This window comes from Corvus kubaryi, unplaced genomic scaffold (assembly GCF_017639235.1).
Source record: "Corvus kubaryi isolate FWS band 111438036 unplaced genomic scaffold, C.kubaryi_AGA036_p1.0 66, whole genome shotgun sequence".
Taxonomy (NCBI): Eukaryota; Metazoa; Chordata; class Aves; order Passeriformes; family Corvidae; genus Corvus; species Corvus kubaryi.
Window position 1 is genome coordinate 30,475,734 of NW_024582054.1, and position 18,547 is coordinate 30,494,280.

At 44.7% G+C, this 18,547-nt stretch overlaps 1 protein-coding gene across 3 annotated transcripts in view; it reads right to left on the reverse strand.

The window, feature by feature from the left end:
* SYT16 (synaptotagmin 16) overlaps positions 1-18,547 on the reverse strand; it is a 103,608-nt gene that overhangs the window by 50,704 nt on the left and 34,357 nt on the right. Inside the window, exons 1-2 of one of the 3 annotated variants that reach the window (XM_042047531.1) lie at positions 16,998-17,097; positions 4,475-4,645 (exon numbers count right to left, since the gene is read on the reverse strand). In XM_042047531.1, coding sequence (XP_041903465.1) covers positions 4,475-4,645; positions 16,998-17,082 — 256 coding nt within the window. In that variant the 5' untranslated portion in view covers positions 17,083-17,097. Of the gene's footprint in view, positions 1-4,474; positions 4,646-16,997; positions 17,098-18,547 lie in introns of those variants that run through there. The other 2 variants (XM_042047534.1, XM_042047529.1) reach the window with 2 other exon arrangements.

Sequence of the window (18,547 nt, forward strand, 5' to 3'; positions counted from 1 at the left end):
ACCTAGACTCAAAGGATTTAAAGGAATTTGGAGATAGAGATCTGAGCAGGCAGCTGTTCCTACTGACTTAGGAACAGCTCCCTCAGCTACTCCTTCATTAAACTCAGCCTTGTGGCAAACCAAGCTCTCCAACATCTAGGGCAGGCATCAGTGGCAGCAATCACGCTGTCCCATGGCCAGTCACACTTCCTACGTGCCTCTATTGAAGCAGTTGAGAGAAAAAGCAATTTAGAAGAGAGGCTTCATTTGGGCACTGAGAAACTTCCCTTTCACAAGCTTCTCTCCTTCCTGCCACTGGTTGGTCAAGGAATCTTAGCTACATACCTCAGCTGGGTGACAGGAATAACCTCAGGCCCGCTTTCAATCTTCCCTTGCTGAGGACAGTGGAGATACTGGGTACTCAGCATCAGCGTCAAAAGGACCAACCACAGTTGTACTCCTTTGGAGAAGTACACCCCTGGGTTTTCCACAGCTTAGGAGGAAGCCAGACTGGTGCTGTCACACTCACCCACATTTCTTGTTTCTAAACATGAATCTCTGCCTCTGCTGCATATGACAGTCCCACTCACTGCATGTGATGGGTCCCCAGGGCCCGCCCGGGCCCAGGGCAGCACTGACAATGAAAGGCAGCGCCCAGGCAGCACTGCTAACATTCCAGCCCTTGGTGAGTGTTATAGGTGTTGATGCTTTCCTTAAAGCCCCAGCTATGGGAGGTGAGTGGTTTATATAAGAACTGCATCTCCATTTATTTATTTTAAGTGTGCAGCTAGCCCCAAAGGCTGGAACAGTGGCTGTGCAGAACAGCTTGAGAACATGAAATGAAAGTGCTCTTGAGGCTGATAAAACAGAAGGAATAATGAAAAAGAAATCTTCCTTCAAGCCTCATCATATTTATGCTGTTTTCACATATCAAGAGTACATCTTTAACAAGTGTTCAAGGTAAGGCACAACTGGAATATTTTCATGTAAAGCACAGCGTACTAAGCTACAATTTCCTTCCCAGTCTCAGGTTACATCATTATGAAAAGATTACGGTGTAGAACAAAGAGGACCCTTCACTTTCTTGAGCCACAGCACTGAATCATATGGTTGGTCATAGCTCTTCACACAAAGGTTTGCCCAGCACTGTCACGTGTACCTGTGACATTCACTTCACCCATGAACTTTTGAAGCAAAGGGCTCCCCAACACTATAAACACCATGCACAGGAACATCACCTCCTCTTGATCCCAAAATCCACTCTACAGACAGGGACACCAAAACTTCACAACATCAAATGGTCTCACATGAGACCTCACTGACTTCTCTCAAGCCTCTGCTCAAGGGAAGGTCCTCCTTCCTTGTGTGGAGAGATGATTCAAGGGGCAATCTCCCGTACACACTCTCCCAGGGCCTGAAAGATCACCAGTGCTGTGAAGAACCACTCCAGCTGGTTCTAAAGGCGTGGCAGTCAATCTTTCCCTCCCTAAGGAATTCTACACCTGATCTATATTAAGGCTCTACATCACTCCAGAAAAACCAGGACTGCTTCATGCCACCACCTCTTCCTTCTGCACATGCCGGGGCACAGCCAAGCAAGCTTGATATGGTCTGTGCTACCTTCCTACCAGCTATGTGCTTACCAGCTTCTCTACCTTTGCAGCCTGCTCTGAGCTCTCCCCTGCAGTGCCAAGTACATCCTAAATACAGGTTGGCTGTACCCAGATGAGCTCCAGCACTCCCAATGAAGGGACTCCCACGGCTGCGTGAGAAGCAACCAGGGCAGCACATCCCTGCTCAAGAGATGGGCTCATCTCTAAGGTCAACAAACCAGTCTAGAACAGGATCCACAGAATGCTAAAGCACCAAAAATCTGCAATCCATTCTGTCCCAGTAATTAAGAGTCTTTGTCCTGAAGTCTCCTAAAAGATTTTTCAATGAAATCTCCATTTCCACAATGATCTTTTCCTTATCTTTGTCCCTTCATAGAGACACAAACTGTGCAATTAAAATTAAATCAGGAACAAACCAGGCAGATGTATCCTAGAGCCATGATGATGGGAACACCTATTTCATTCTGTCACTTCCCTTGTTCTGCAGACAGGCTCTATACAGGAAAGCAAAAACAACAACAACAACGAGTCTCTGACATTTTACAGTACATTTTCTAAATGTCACCCTGCGTACCTGCAAAGTAGACAGATATGCTCATGTTTCTCTACCAACTCTCTTCTTCATTGGTAGATAACTCGAAACTCAACTGGATCCAAGGGCAAGAGGAGCAGCTTATGCACTGAAACCCATACACCCCTTCCCAGGCCCACGTTCATTTATCTGTGCTGTTGTATGTGGGGGGTCATCCTATTGCAGATGTTTTGAGTCATGCAAAATGCCTTCTCTCCTATTTAGATAGATATGTTCTAAGCATTCCTAATTGCAGAGGTGGAGAATCAAAAAGCTTTCCCCAGTTTGAGAGCTTAGAACTGGGAAGAACAACCATTAGTGGGCTGCATGTTGAATACCAGAGTATTGGAATCAAGATCTCCTTGCAACACACACAGCTCACCAGAAAAAAGTTGAAAAGAGGAAAATTGAATGCTAACCAACAAATTTCACGTTGCAAACGCTCCCCATCCTGTTCCTTCCTACCCAGCAAAGCCAAATTCCGAATTTGAAGCAAACTCTTGCTTGTCAACACTCTTCTTGGGAGAGCTCCCTCACCATGCTGGAAACAGCCTTCCCTGGCTTCCCTGCCCGAGCTCAGCCTCCAGGTTTCTACATTCGCCATATGACACACTGTGTTAGCCCAGGTTTTAATATATTCCCTCATGCTGCTGTCCTTTAAAAGCACTGGCATTTCCTACACACAGATTCCATATTGACTTTACAAGTACCAAGACGCCACGGTGAAATTTAAACTAAATATAGAGGTGGTATTTTTAAATAACTCTCAGCCCCAACTCGCCAAGCCAATTTTATTTGAACGGAAAAAGCAGACTCCAGCTTTAAGCTTCCATTGTAATTAATGATTACAACACATTCCTCTGCCGTATCAGATTTAGCACCTCATTAATGTATATGGTATTTTTCTTGCACAGCACAGCTGTAGTTAAAGTTGAATTAGTGTTTCCATTATAAGCCCATGTTTTCAAAGGTTTATCACTCAGACACAAGATTTAGTCTGAAATGAAAATTGCCATTGAGAGTGTCAGCTGGGAAGCAATTTCTTGTCCTTCAAAATCTGGAAGCAACAAATACCAAAAAAAAAAAAAAGCAAGCCACTCTGTTTATTAATAATTCACATTTTAAAAAGCATTGCAAATACTTGTTTACATGATAGCCTGTGACAGCTCCATAGAATGTCAACACCCACACGCTCCTGGGAGATGTGTCATCTTAAAAACTGAAATAAAAGCCACATTTTTACACCACTTGATGGGAGGCGAAGAGAAGGGGAAAAAGACTTAAAAATAATATCGATGAGGGAAACTTATTAAAAAAACCCCATAGTCTTTGTTTAGAAACACTGAAGTTAGGACTTTCAGTTGAGAGGGGCGTGGGTGGGAATCGTTTCAAGTACCATTTGTACTTGTACCTTTTTCATGCCTGTCCCTGGCTCACTAAAGCATTTAGCAAGAATTGGTCCCGCTGAGTTCCTGCCACAGTTCCCAGCCTTCAACTGTCCATGAGTCCTGGAGTCCTAAAGTATGACCAGATCATGTCCTTTGCAGCAGCCATGCTGAGGCACAAGGCAAAATGAACAACAAAACAGCCTTGTATGAGCTCTACGCTTTGGGATTGTGTCCTTCTGCCATTACCCTTAAGACTGAATCATAGAAAAGCAGACCTTTCAATTGGGAGGCTTCTGAGGCCTCTTCTTGGCTGATTATCTCAGTGATTATACACTTACGACATGCAAATTTACAAACAAATACACAAAGAAATTACCAAACTCACAGTTGCCACCACTACCAGAACAGATGCATTTTTGATGGTTGAGAAAAATTAATTTTTTTTTTCTGACATAGTAAAATTCCCAGTTGTTTTGGCTCCAGGACTTGTGGGTTTACCCAAGACATAATGCTTCCAGAACACAACAAACATGTGAAGGAGTGTGTAATAGATACTACAAGAAAACCAGGACAGGCATATCCTTTGTGAGCAGAAAGGCACCGTTGTTGGTCAGAAACACTCACATTTTGCTACTCACTGGATAAACAAAACACTCCCACAACAGACAGAGCAGGGAGTGTGCTTCTTTCCCCAGTGTTGACTTTCATTTTTCAAGAGATTACTCCTGACGACAAAGATAATGGGAACACAGTAGCAATTGCATATCCTTATGATCAAATTTGGGAGGGTACTGTCCAAAACCCTACTGTTTTCCACACAAACAACCTGAGAAACAGCAAATGGACCTGTGTCTGTCCTGCCAGCAATCACAGCCTCCAGAAGACTCTGTACATCAAAGGCAGTGTAATACTGTGACACTTACCAAGGCCCTCACGAGCTCTGGACTTCTCTTTGCAGTGTTTTCTTTGCCCTTGTTGTTCCAGGCATGGGAGCTCTTCACAGTAGAGCTTCCTGTTGATGAAGTGGAAGAGGACTGCAGGGAGGATAACGAAGACTCCAGCTGCAGACAAAAACTTGGAAGCCTCAGGAGTAACTAAGAACAGAAAGTCAGAAAGAAAACATCAGCACAACCAGGCAAAACTGCCTAGGGAAAGATGTGGTTTAAGCACAGCTGTATCCATGGCTCTGCTTCCCCATCCTTTCCACAGAAGAAATAGGAATGAAATCCAGCAGAACATGGACTTGTGTTAAAGGGATACAACATCCATTTAATACACTGGTCTACTAAGGATGTACATCACACAGACTTGGTTCCAATTAAGGCCTTAATTTCTGTCACGTGATGAATCCCAACACGGGAAAGACACCAACTGATTTTAAGAAACTTCTGTAAAATGCAGGATTCTACCAGCTCCAGGAGAGACACTCTCCCTCTGTACTGCAATAAGGATCTGGCCAAGAGAGGGTCATTAAGGCCCCAAAACCTCCTTTGCAATTTATGTATTTTCTTTAGAACAATCAGATTACACATAATGGTACTCACTAACTTCATTACATTTACTAAGAACCAGGTTAATGTATAGCCTATGATTCTCATTCAGCTGCTACTTTACCCTTAAGTGAGAAGTATATTACCGTACTACATAATTACCATTATTTTCTGGGGAAAAAAAAACCCAGCCTGCAGCTCAGGTAATTCAGTTTAGCTCCTCGTGTGCCAGGTTGAGCCACAGGGGTTTTGAGCACAGTGGTTTTGCACTAGCTGATGTCCCAGCCCTGTTCATCAACATCCCTGTGTCAAACTGTAAAGAAACAGTCTGATTTCAATTTATCATGTTCTGCCTGTACCACTGGATCTGCAACAAACCACAGGCGCCAGCAAAAAGCTTTTAAAGCCATTTCACCTCTCTCACACATATCAAAATGCCAAAACAAGGGACAAACACTACATACATCACTTGATGTGGGTGGAAAGGGCGCACGTGTCAAAAACTTTCAGTGTCATCTGCAAAAAAAATTGGCTGGTTATTCTGGTAATTACTTCACCAGGAAGGGGTGAAGTTCAGCTGTTCAATTCAAGTCAAAGACCCCATAAAAATGAAATATCAGCAGCATCAGTGGCATACAAGGGATGCCTGTGATTACAAAGCTGCAGCTCACAGATGAAATGAGCAGGATGAGAGGATGTAAACAGAGCCAGCCCTGTCTGTGGAACATCCCACTGTGAATTTATAGGACTTGACTCAGCGAAAGACTTGGGCTAGAAGAGCTACACTGTCCCCAGTTACTGATAGTGCACTGTATGACTTCAGTCTGGGGGATTTAAAAAACTTAAATTAATACAAGCCAACATGTCTCAACTGAAACAAAAATCACCAATGCATAGCAGCAGCCCACATGCAAAACAAATGAGTGGTTGGGACTGAACCCAGAGGAACATGTGTTACACAAACTCTGGAGGTGGCTCTGACCCTTCCCCACCCCAGCCTAAGGAAGGAACAGAAATATGCACTGAATCACAGCAGCTCAAATGACAACAAGGTGAAGCCTACACTTCCATTGCTCTGCTCTGCATGGCCACAGACAATTCACACAATCACAGAGTGGTTTGGGGACTTTAAAGACCATTTAGTTCCAATCCTCCTGATATGAACAGGGACACCTTCTCCTAGGATGTTGAGAGTCTCATCCAACCTGTCCTTGAGCCAGCACTGCAATGTGCTGCTATAACTTCCCTAGATAATTTGGCAGTCACATCTCAGGCCTATTTTCCCCTCACACCTCAGTCCAGGGAGCAGGGCTGGGGATGTGAGAGTGGCTGAGTGAGACATTGACTCTGCCTATTTTCAGCTGCTGAAGTCACCATTAAGTAGCTGCTGGAGCCAAGGATAAATCAAAGGAGATGAGTATAAATCAAAGCAGCTATAACCCCAGAATATACATAAAAGCCTGGCTGGGTCCCATCACTGGCTTGCCCTGCTCTTGAGCACAGAATAAGCAGGAAAAAGGATAATGCTCTACCTTACATATAAAACACGTGGCATCACCACATCTCAGCACACAAGTGTGCAGCAAGGACGCCACTGTTGTAATTTGTTTTACTTCATAGAAATCTCTGAGTCCAAGGAGACACCAGGGCTTCCCCTTCTCAGACAGGGCACAAGCAAGCCACCAGTACTTTTAAATATAAATTATTCAACACATTCCATGAAACACTACACAACCACCAGCTAGAAAAAGTCCTCAAAGTGCCCCTTTTCCCCAACAGACTTTCAAAGTAGCTTCCAAAATCCCAGAGGAAAAAGCAGATCTTTGACTAGACAGGCATCCTGAAGGAAAGTTTGGAGACAAACAATCACCTGCTTGCTCTAAAGTAACTCAGACTGGCACAACAGTGCTATTGCCCATGTAATTCTTGTCTCCTGGTCACATACAGAGGAACAAGAAAGTAGTAGCTCAGTGACATAGGACTTGGGACAACCTTTCCTGCTTCCCCTACTCCTTGGGGCAAAATATAAAAGTCACCACCTGTCAGAGCTCACCAAAGGTGCAGCATCAACTTGAAGGAGGAAGTTTTCAAAGCCAAGTACTAAAAACTGTCCACACAGAGGCAGAGTTTTTGGGAGCATAGGCAAGAAGGGACTGCACAGACTCTTCCTGTATGAAAAAGACCATCAGCCAGCTTCCAACAAAGGCTGAGATCCCTCACCTCCCTTCCTTGGAAGCACCAAGGAACTCTCCCTTCTCTCCTGAAGATGTTCTGTCCAACTGAGAGGAGGTGCCTGGGACTTCTGCAGCACAAGGCAACAGAGTGCATGCATCCTGTCCTGTGGCTTTATGCACAAGTTTCCTTCTTTCTCAACCAAAATATTTGTGCCAGATACCAAAAGTTTTGCCACAGCATCTAAGAGAGGGCTGAGTTTGCATCTGAGCACTGTCTCACACACTGCACCTAGCTCCAGCTGGAAGCTCAAATCCCTCTGGAGGGGAGCCATGAACGTGCTGCACCTGTGTACAGTCCTTGCCACACCTCCCAGCTCTCCTCCCAACCCTCAGCTGAAGGCCTTTCTCTGCAGATTTGAAACTCTAGGCTAAGGCTGTGCCTGAGAAATGACTGCAAAACTGATTTGGAGCAGAGCTCTGTTCTGGCTTGTGGTGGATGTCTGGGCCTCAGAGGTGGGTTGAGGAAGAAAAGAAGCAGAAATGCACACACATCCCTTATGCTGCAGCATTGCTGGAATGTGTCACTTTTCACACAGGTGAAGTGTCCATCCTTACACTAATGGATGACAGACTGTTGTGACTGGAGCAAGAATATGTGACAGACTAAGGCATGCAACTCTTGGTCCAAAGCCTGGGAGGTGCTGAGCACCACGTGCTTTGGGACATAAACATTCAGCCAGGATCCTCCCCCATTTACCCGTTTTTAAGCCAAGAAATTAATGCCATAGACACCTTTGTGCAGTGCCACAGTGGGTCCACTCATTCTGCTGCTCTGGTTGGGAGCACAAGGCAAGAAATGGTGTTTGTGCTACTGGCAGGTTGAGGCCACACAACTGCACACACTCCTTGTCCACTGCTCAAGAACAAACTAGAGGTGCAGTGTGAAGGGCCCCGAGGCAGAAAAAAGAAGATCAGAAATGGAAGTGAGGTCAAGAGAAGAAATGTGAGAGGACACAGGGAACACAAGGCATTACATTGCTCCTGCTCCAACCTCTCCTCAAAGCCACATTCACACAACAAGATGACTTCAGGGAGAGTCAGTCTATCCAGAAGAACAAGGGAGGTGTGTTGGCCACACTGTTACATGCATTGAATGCAGCTGGGTTTTGGCTTGTAGCAGGTTTCACAGCAATTCTGCTACCAGACCTGGCCTCTCCCAACGGGCCAGGGCCAGGGGAATGAACACAAGAAGCTCCACAGTGGATTGACTTGGAGTGTCTACAACCAGCAAGACCTTAATACCTTCTGCTGTGCAAGGGTTAAATTCTGCATAAAATACTATTCCAGACAATAGTTCTTTAATTTCATTTGATACCAAACTCCCTGAAAAAGGAATGTTTACTGGTACTTTTTAATTATGAAATAAAAAGAAACCATAAATTGTCTGTTTTGCTGTCTGTGCTAATTACATTTCATTATATATTTGGAGTAAGCTATGATTTTCCTGCTGGTTCCCATGACATTTTTCATTATCAGCCACTAATTGTCTAGCATGCACACTGCATTGTGAACCAAGTAGGCTGGTGCGTGGGCAAAAGTTCTAGCGAAAGCTGCAAGGCAGTACAAGTGTACATTATTATTATTACTATTATGATGTATTAGAGAGTTTCCACCTACTTGCATATCTACATATCCTCATCCTTATCAGCAGTGTCACAGCACAGCAAGGCCCAGGAGTCCACCCTTGTGCTTGGCAAGGCTCAGCAACTACTGAAGGGAAGTTATGTGGGATGGAACGATGGCAGCAGCCCCACTGCAAGGAGGAGTTCCCTGCTGGGTGTGATGGAAACACCAAGCGGCTTTCTCAGTCACTTCCTCTGTTCAGTGCCCAAAGCACGTGGGTATCAGAATCTTGTCCCTTTGCCCACTCACAAGCAGAGGCCAAGGTTATAAAGGAAAGCAGTGCCATATGTGGACTCCTAAAGGAATAGGATAATTAATGGGATCTTTCTGAGACAGCAAGACAGAAGAAAAAGGTAAAGGGTTTTCAGAAGCCACGGCTAACACTGTATCCATTATAGCAAAATCTCCAACAAATCCACACCTATGCAAACTCAGAAAGTGCCACAAGGGGTGAAGCGACTCCTTGCATGCAGCATTTCATAAACTCAGCCCGAGGGAAGCTGTAGGAGCCGATTCTTCACACAGCAAACTGAAAGAACATGACCACTGCTCGTCCTTATCAGCCTTGGACAGGTGGCACTTCTATTCATGTGCACCACACACACAATACACAAACACTTCAGAAATAAATGTGTGTTTTCACAGGATTGCAGCTCTCTCCTGCTATCTATTTCAAAGGAGACAAAGCCCGACCCTTTCCAACAGCACTGTGAGGGAACAGTTGTATAACTCCCCCTCTTCTCCTCAAGGTGATCCACAAATACATTATCAGAAATGCAATCAGACCATATTCAGTGATGTAGCAGAAGTGAAATTCCCATCCAAGGCAGGAGGACATGCCCTGCACAGAGGCTCAGTTTCACACACTTTATTTTTATGTGCTGATTTACAGATAGCAAGAATGAGGAGGTTCTCCAGTCCTTTTATATAAGGAATATGAAGACCTGAAAGGCACTTATGACCTGACTATACCTCTGTTTACTTTGACTGCAAATTTTGTCTGATCAAAGGGTGGGGGAATGGCCCCACTCATAGCTGTTGCTGATGTATTTGCAGGTCATCTTCAAAGATTTGAGCTGCTCTTATGGCCTCTGACATAGGTACACTATTTCAAAGGTCTCAAAGACAGTGAAGCAACTTCATCTCCCTCTCTTCTACCACCCACAGAGCCACCCAAGCACCTTGCAGGTTTCAATGCATTTACCCCCCCCAACAAGTCTCTGAAGCAGGGAAACACTAACAAAACTGCCCCACAGAACGGGAGCCGTGGCACAGGAACAACCCAAAAAGGGTGGAAGTTAAACCCAAAAGAACAATCAAGAAATGTTACATCCATCTACACAGGCATTTCAGTGCTCAGAATTGCCTCATGTTTCACCCCAAAGCTGAGGCTACCGAATAGAACATTGACAGCACCTTCCTAGAGGTGACATCATGGTGACAGTCACGGGACTTCAGGCATCTGTCCTCAGTCACACTGGGTCACATAAATGCCACAGGATGGGCATTTTTTTTCCCCAAGAGCCTTATTCTCTTAGGGATACAATCCAGTAGAGGTGCTTGACACCTTCAGGCCACACTGAATTGAAGGCCCATCAGGCACAAACGGAGACACAGAGGCAGTGGCATTTAGCAAGTACACTCCCCTTAGAAAAGGAAGGCCTGAGATAAATTCTCCCTTAAACCCACATTTTCCTTTACCCAGTATCATGCCCAAGGTGCAGGACTAGAGGAGGGCAGCCTCTCCCCTTTGGGCTCAGCTTGGCTCACTGTGAAGCCTGTATTGGGGCCAGCAGTAGTAGCAGATTTGATTTTTCTCAGCCTGCTCATAAGAGCCAGACTCAGAATTGAATTCTCAGGATGCAGTCTGGATTTCACTTAGAACCTGCTATAGATAAATGACCAAGACATAAATACTGGGAGGGCAAACCTCAAAGCACCCAGCAGCCAACCTGTGAGAGCCATAAGCCCAATTTCAAAAAAGCTTTCCCTGAGGCCAGGTTTTCCATCTTACAAAGGCTGCTCTGTATTTTGCTATGTACGACCCTGTGGCAGCACTCTTTTCCCAGCGGCAAAAATCCCATTCTGGCCTTGAGCAGTGCTCTTGATGACATTTGTAACTGAGCACACACGGTTCTGTGAAATATTCTGCCTTCAACAAAAGGCATTTTTCAACTAGAAAAGATGAAGTATTAGTTTTAGTGGATGTGTTTTAAACAAGTGTGGAGCAGTAGTTCAAGTCCACAGCAGGTACACAGCCTCTGCAAACAATGACACCTGAAATTCTGCATCCAGAAGAGTCCTGGCTCTCTCCCTATTCCTCTGTCTGTAAGCAAACACACCACAAATACAGATGGAACAAGGGAGCAGAAATGTGTCCTGATGGACAGGGAGGATTCATGCTGTCTGGTGGAGATCACTTTCAAGGGTCATCCAGAGGTTCATCATCAGTTTTAGTAATAACTATAAAAATGGCTCCAGTTCAGCACGGTATTCAAAATTCATTGAAGTTAACAGGGCCAGGGAGACTGAGAATTTGAGCAGCACACAACTTGAATTGTCATTCATGAGCTGAAAGCTGGTCCCCTCCATGTCAGGGCTGATCAGATTTGATGGGGACAGCACCCATCCAGGCCTTGGTCCTCCTGGCCCAAGGTCCCTGCCGGGATTGTTCCCAGAGCTGGGCCCACAGCTGAGGTAATCAAAGTGAAACCTGCAGCCTCACAACTGTTCATCTCAGTTCTTCTCCAGACCAGTGGTGAAAAATTAGAACCAGGTATAAAACTACCTTCCCAGCCCACAATCTATGAGGCACCCTCACACTCAAGAGTTTGCTCTGCCATTTCTTCTCCATCTCAGTATTCACTCTAATCTCTGAGCTTTGCTAAAATTCTCGGTTCTGCACTGTGGAACTATTTTCCATTGTAAAACCAACTATCACACAAAGCAATGAGCTACCTTGGAGGTCAAAGGTTTTACCTAAGACATAGGAAAGCAAGAAAATGGCTGTACTGATAATGATAAATACAACTTGAACTAGATCAAATGAAAGGATCTAGTCCCTAAAAGTCAATCTCCTGCTGCTTAGGGCTCTCATGTTAGAGATGAGATCTGTACTCAAATGCAAATAAATCAAACAGGACACAGATCTGAACTTGCCTCTTAAGATATCCTTTGACTACCCACCTTCTGGAAAAAGTACCACAGCAGCAAGGGACAGCTGTTTTTTCTCACAGACAGCTCAGAGAGGAATTCCATCCTGAAAGAGGACACAACCTGGGTCTAGGAAAGTTTTTTCAAGATGATGCATTTCTTAGGAAAGTTTATAATTTAAAACAGAATTTAATTGTCCGACAAGAGCACCTTTTCTCAGTTTGCACTCCCTGGAGTAGGTTTGTCTTTGATTGTGTCCCGGGTGTGTTTTCAGTCATGGTACAACACAGAGATCATAATCTGATACCTTTTGTCATAGCTGACACCAACACTGCCTTACTGGTAGAAAGGGAAGACTAGGGCTGTCAGTCTGCCACCTTTCTTGAACACTGAAGTCACGCTTTTTTTTTCCTTTTCTTAAAGACAACTTCTTTGTTGCCATGGTATCACTAATGCAGTATTTTGAGACAGGGAAAGAAGATAACTGTGCAGCATCACAGTGACACATCTATCAGCTGCCATCCTCTCAAAAAGGACAAATAAATAAGGATGTCAATGCAGACTTTTAAAGGCTCCTCCACCCTTTAAAATTTTTCCCTCTCACATACAAGTCACTGTCTATGAAGTTCATGCCTCGGTATTATTATAGAGGTCAGAATTTCTCTCACAGCAAGCAGCGTCTAGAGTTATTTTTCAATTCCTTCTCTTCTCCCTATGCTACATGACACCAGCTGAGGTACACACCAGAGAACAGCACCTGCATGTTCAGAAAATGCCAGCCTGGCTCCCCATGTTAAACCATGCAGTGACTCTTTGCAATTCCTGCTTGTACAGTGATTTCTCCCTGAGCCATCCACTGCTGAAAACAGCTCTCATTCATCTCAACAGTGAGAGAAAGAAAAAGGGCACTCTGATGGTGTCTCTCACATAACCACCTTCATCTCCCTGTGATCCTGTTATCCTTGTAACCTTGGAGTCTTTCCTATCACTGCCAGAATTACTTTAAAACAGAAACCTTTACTAACTTAGCAAATCAAGGCCTGGCACTCAGCACAATGACATTTCCCTCCTTGGCTTGTGAGAACATCGAATCAGGTCCCTTCCAAAACTTCAGAGATGGCTGTGCCCACCACTGGCACACTTCTGCTATGTCAGTAAATCCAGGGAACAGTCACAGTGAGAGATGTCCCTGTCCCCATGCACTCCCTGACTTGGGGTCCAGATCAATGAACAAGCAACGAGAGACACAGTGGCTTCCAGCACATGCCACAGCCACAGTGGTGACATGATGAGCTTTTCATCTCCTGGGTGATACAAAAGGAAGAATAATGTAATGAAATGGAAGCTTTTATAAGCTGAATTTACCAGGGCTTCTGTAACAGAGAAGAGAGCAGAGAGCAACAAGCAAAGCAGCGATAAAAGGTCAAACAGCAAGGACCTCCGATATGAGTCAAGAATTAAACAGTGAGCACAGAGTCCTCTAGAGAATAAAAATAAGTATTTTTTTAGAGGAGAGGGAGGAAATGGGAGGAGAAGGGGAAGAAAGGAGGATCTCAGTTGCTGTTTCACTTATTTGGGGGCATAAAAAGAATAAGTCATCTCCACTCAGAACTGAAGTGCTCTCACCTCTTCAAAGGGGAATCTAATTGGGACCTTTATGCTCTCATGTACTTATTTTCCTCATCCACAAAACCTTGCTCTTAGTTTCACCAATTTGACCCAAGGCACAATGACTCATCACAGCAAAAGGCTGGACAGCAGCTTTGGGTTTTTTTGAAAGACCTAAATAAACCCTGCTCCATCAATTGACCAAGGACGACGCAACAGTAAACCTCTCACTGAAGACTGTGCGTTGCCTTGGCAACCTGTCTGATCTCCATGGCTCCAGGGACTGGAAATGTGCTGCCAACAGGAGATTTTAGCTAATCAAACCAAATCTCTTAATACTTACACGATTTCCCATCTGTAGAGAGCAGGCCACGTGCCAATGGAAAGCAGGGCACCCTCTGAACACAGCCTGGCCTCCTCCTTGACCTGTTATTTGTTGGATTCTCGTGGGCCACAGATGTCTCCTGCCAGGAACCAAAGGAGAAGAAGGGTGGCAAGGGACCACAACTTCATACCTGCACTCAGCACATCCTGGCAGGATGCAGAGGGCGAAGGCAGCAGGACCTTCACAGCATTCGTGCCTCAATCCCTGACCTTTGGAAGAAAAATAAAGTTTCTGATATTGGCATCACACACCCCCTTGGCGCTACTTGTTTGGAGCCCTCTGAAGCTGCTCCATCCCTTTTTCAGCTCCCATGAAATACATCCAGGTACCAGCAGTGGCAAACTGCTGACCAAAATGATAGAATAGGACAAGGGTGTACCTCTTGACCTTCGTCAATCAGGGACTGCTGTCAAACTGCAGGACAGAACACCTGCTTTTTTCTAAAACTTCTAATTGGCAGTGCTAAAAGAGTAGCTTTGGTGGCTAATTTTGCCTTGAAAGCATGAGCAGTCATTGATTTTTATTTTCTTTAAAGGAATAGCCAGACCAACCTTTATAAAGTTCCACTAAAGGTTTCCGGCCCCTGCATTTAAGCCCAGCCACAAAGCCAGACGATCAGTCTGGCATTTAGCACACAAAGAGAGGCACGAGCAGCAAGGGGGAGAGAAGAGTGTTCTACAGCTGTGTTGCTGCTGCTGAGACAAGAAATTCTGTGCGGTGGTGATGAGATTCACATCCATGAAAAAACACCAGTTTCCATCTAACAACCACCAGAGCTGCATCACCAAAGATGGCCCTATGACCCTTCCATGAAATTGCCAAAAGAAATCCAGGTGTTTGAGCAGCAGACTCAGCTTTGGCATTCAGGCTCTCCTTCCCCTCCTGGATAATGCTTTACAGCATCTCAGAGGACACTGATCCACAAATCTCCGAACCCAAAAGCCACAGATCCTACATGGAGTTTCATTCCACACAGGTTGCTTGCTGCCAGATTAACTGCTGGTATTGCCACAATTGGCATGAGGGATCCTCAGACGTTTTTTGACCTGGTACAGAGTATGTCTGCACAGGAGGAGCTGCCCCACCACAGCTTCCTGTGATGTGGATTAGCTACCACCCTCAGGCTCCTGCTCTTGAGGAACAGGATGGAAGAATTGTTGGCATTTAACAGGGAAGCCTGAAGCAGAAGGCTGCTGCTCATAAAGCAGGGTGTGGTTTCAAAGAGAGAGAGAGTATTGTGGAAGATTTCTAGGCCTCTGGTATCGACCAAGTGACCTACGCCCTCAGAAAATATGTTCTAACAATAACAAAAGCCATTAAAACAAATGCTTGTGGGGAAAAAAATAATGTCAGCAGTTTCTAGAGTCATGTATTTAATCGAGTGAAGAGCTGAGCAATTACTGCCACCTTCTACCATGGCCCTGGGAACATTTCTCTCTCCACATCAGTACAAACCAGTTAACCAGTTACTAGGGCTGCATGGAAAAAGGCAGGAACTGAAGTAATTTCTCAGCTAACCCAGGGCTCTGTAAAAAAGGAGAGGCAATGAAGTCCTGCAGGCATAACGGAGAGGGAAGCAGAGAACAGTTCAGTTCCTATGTGTGCTTTCCCAGTTTATTATTTCCTACATCATGCCTTCTTCTCATCCACTCACTCCTCAGTTTCATTTACTCTCAGTTCAGCCAAAAAACTGAAAAGTTCATCCAAACTGAATCAAAGATGAACCCTGGTACTTATGCCTGAAATATCTGTCTGTACCGGCCATGGAAAACCAAAAGCAGAGAGGTCACTGATCTAATGGGGAGCAGGAATGATCTCAGAGAAAACAATTGTTGATACTTTAAGTCGCTCTCCATAATTCCCTTGTAAAACAACATGCAGGGCAGGACCCCAGCATTACAAAACCTGGGAGAAGGGCCTTCTCCACATGGAAGGGCCTTCTCCAGACGCAAGAAGCCACAAAGCTGTTTCAGAGGATTCATTTGCATTAACAAGTTTCAAAGCATCTACCCAGAGTTTCTTTCAAGCAAAAGCTGTGACGTCCGACTGTTCTCAGGGATAAATGGAGAGCTGTGCCACTTCAGAGCCAGGAGAAGGGAAGGGGGGAGGCAGATAGAGGCGACTGTTAGCCAGAGCAGATGCAATGGAGATGGACTAAAATAGATTCTGTGCACTTCAAGGGCTTCTGCAGCACCAGTGCTCCAGCCCAGCCCACGTGAGCAAACATACACACACACACTCTGCAAAACCCTTGACATAAAGGACCACAAGAATAAAGTGCAGCCTGTTCCTGGGATGTTTTCAGACACACTGAGCCAAGCTATGGAATCTATTCACTATTTGTTGGGATCCCTTCAGCTGTTTTCTCCCACAGCCATCATGCTACATTAAGTTCCTTTTGTTTCTTTGAACCTATCTCAGTCACAAACCCCTGCAAGCACCCATGGCTTCCCTTGCACAGCGATCAGATGTGCCCTCTGCTTAACAGGAATGCAAATACTTTGCACTTTTGTTACTCATTATGGATCTAGAATTACAATCTACTAATGCCTTTCATAAGATCTGGAATGACAACAGGAATCAGAACAATGTCAAAGCAGAAAACAGAAGAAAGGTCTTACTCCTATTTCATTCCTTGCAATTTCCAAGATCTTCATATTTCAAGAAAACAAAGCAGCATGCAAATCCAAAGTTAGCAGTGAGGGTAACGCAGGATTTTTCTTTTCAAACTGTAATTGTCACCCAAGTAACAAACTAGGAAAGCTATCTTCTCACCAAGAAATAGCCCCAAAGCATTCCAAACACAAGACTTACCTAATCACAATTACATAAAGCAACAAAATGAGTCAAACCAGAAATGGAATTTCCCAAGAAAGCTTTAAAATGCGTTATTTATGAGAAAAGTGTTCTTCCTGGGACAGTTTGTTAAATCCTCAGAATGTGTAGTACTCACACGAGCTGGGCAAAGCTGAAGAGAGGCACAGTCCTGAGTTTGAGTAACAGGAGTGGTGCTGGTGTTCTTGCCCTTTTCTCTGCATGTGCTTGTTGATTTAACATCCCAAGGAAGAAGGAACCCTGCTGCTTGGTAAACATGTGACAGCCACCAAAGGAATGTGAGCCGGGGAAACAAGATAAAGCAGCCTATGCCACTTCCTAAAGGAGTTATTTAAATACTCCTGCCTCACCTTTTCTACTGCTCTCACCTTGTGAGTGCTAGGTCTTTAATCAAACAATTACCTTGCTGATAAATTTGCCTTAAAAAAAATTTGTCATTCGTGTATCAGGAAATTGGAAATTGTGGAAATTGGAAATGGTAAGTGATTTTCTCTTCTGTACAGAGATATAATTTGTTACTTGGCTTAAATTCACAACCTGGTAATAAATATTTTAGATCCAGTTTAGAAGTGTACAGTTTCTGTCCTGGATTCCCACAGATTTGCAGTAAAATAAGGATCATTCAGTCTACAACCAAGGGAGCAGCCGGCTCCTTGCACTTGCCAAGCTCAGCCAGTCATTACTTCCCTGAACTCTGCTCACCCTGGGGCCAGGCCCTGCTCCATCTCTGGGGGATCCCAAGCTGGAAAAGCAAAGCTGTGCCAGCGGTTCTGTGCTTCCCAGTGGGTTTTTACACAGGGGTAAAAGCTGTTCTTAGAGCAAAAGGTGTTAGCACAACACTGATCCCAATGTTAACCTTAATTTTAAGGAAGGCTCTGTGTAAGCCTCACTTACCATGAGGGCACATTCTCTCTTCAGTCTCCACACAACTGCTACTTTGAATGTATATTTTGGAGGTAGTTTTGAATCCCAGTATGAGAAGGGTCGTTTTTCCCCATAATTCAGGGCAAATCCATTCCCACTGTCTCTGCCTGCAAAAGGTTTCTCTGTAGTGAAACCGAATTCCTTTATTGCTGAAAAAAAACTGTTTCCAGTTTCTAGAATACGTATGTTCCTCAAAAACAGCATGGAAAAGCTGTAAAATAAAACTGCACATCTGAACCCAGCTACTCACAACACTCAAAACAGGAGAGAGCCTGGGTAAGGTGGACAGAAAATGGGGGGAAGGTAGGGAGTAGACAGACCTAACTGCTCACAAGCAAAAGGGCTTCTGGCAGCAATTTGTAAGCTGGCTCTTATCTGCTCTCAGTAGTATCTTGCCTCTCTAAGGTAAAATGCTCCCTGAGGCAATTTTCTGCAGGTGCTCCTAATGCAACTCTTTTCTCCCAAAGGAAAAAAAAAAAAGAAGAAGAAAAAAGAAGAAAAAAGGTGATGATCTTGTTTATAAAAGCTGCTGCCTGGCAGATCCCCCAAGAGTAGTCCAGACTGGCATCTTCAAAATAACAGCTAGTTAGAAAGAGCTCAAGAGGAGGAAGAAAAGTTCTTATTGGGCAGACATCAATCCCCTGGACTTACATGGGTCTGCTCACTGCAGAATCCCAATGGATCCCAGCTGGAGAGGGTGTCTGGCTCCCTGGACTGCAAGATGATGAGGAGCCACTGCTGGGG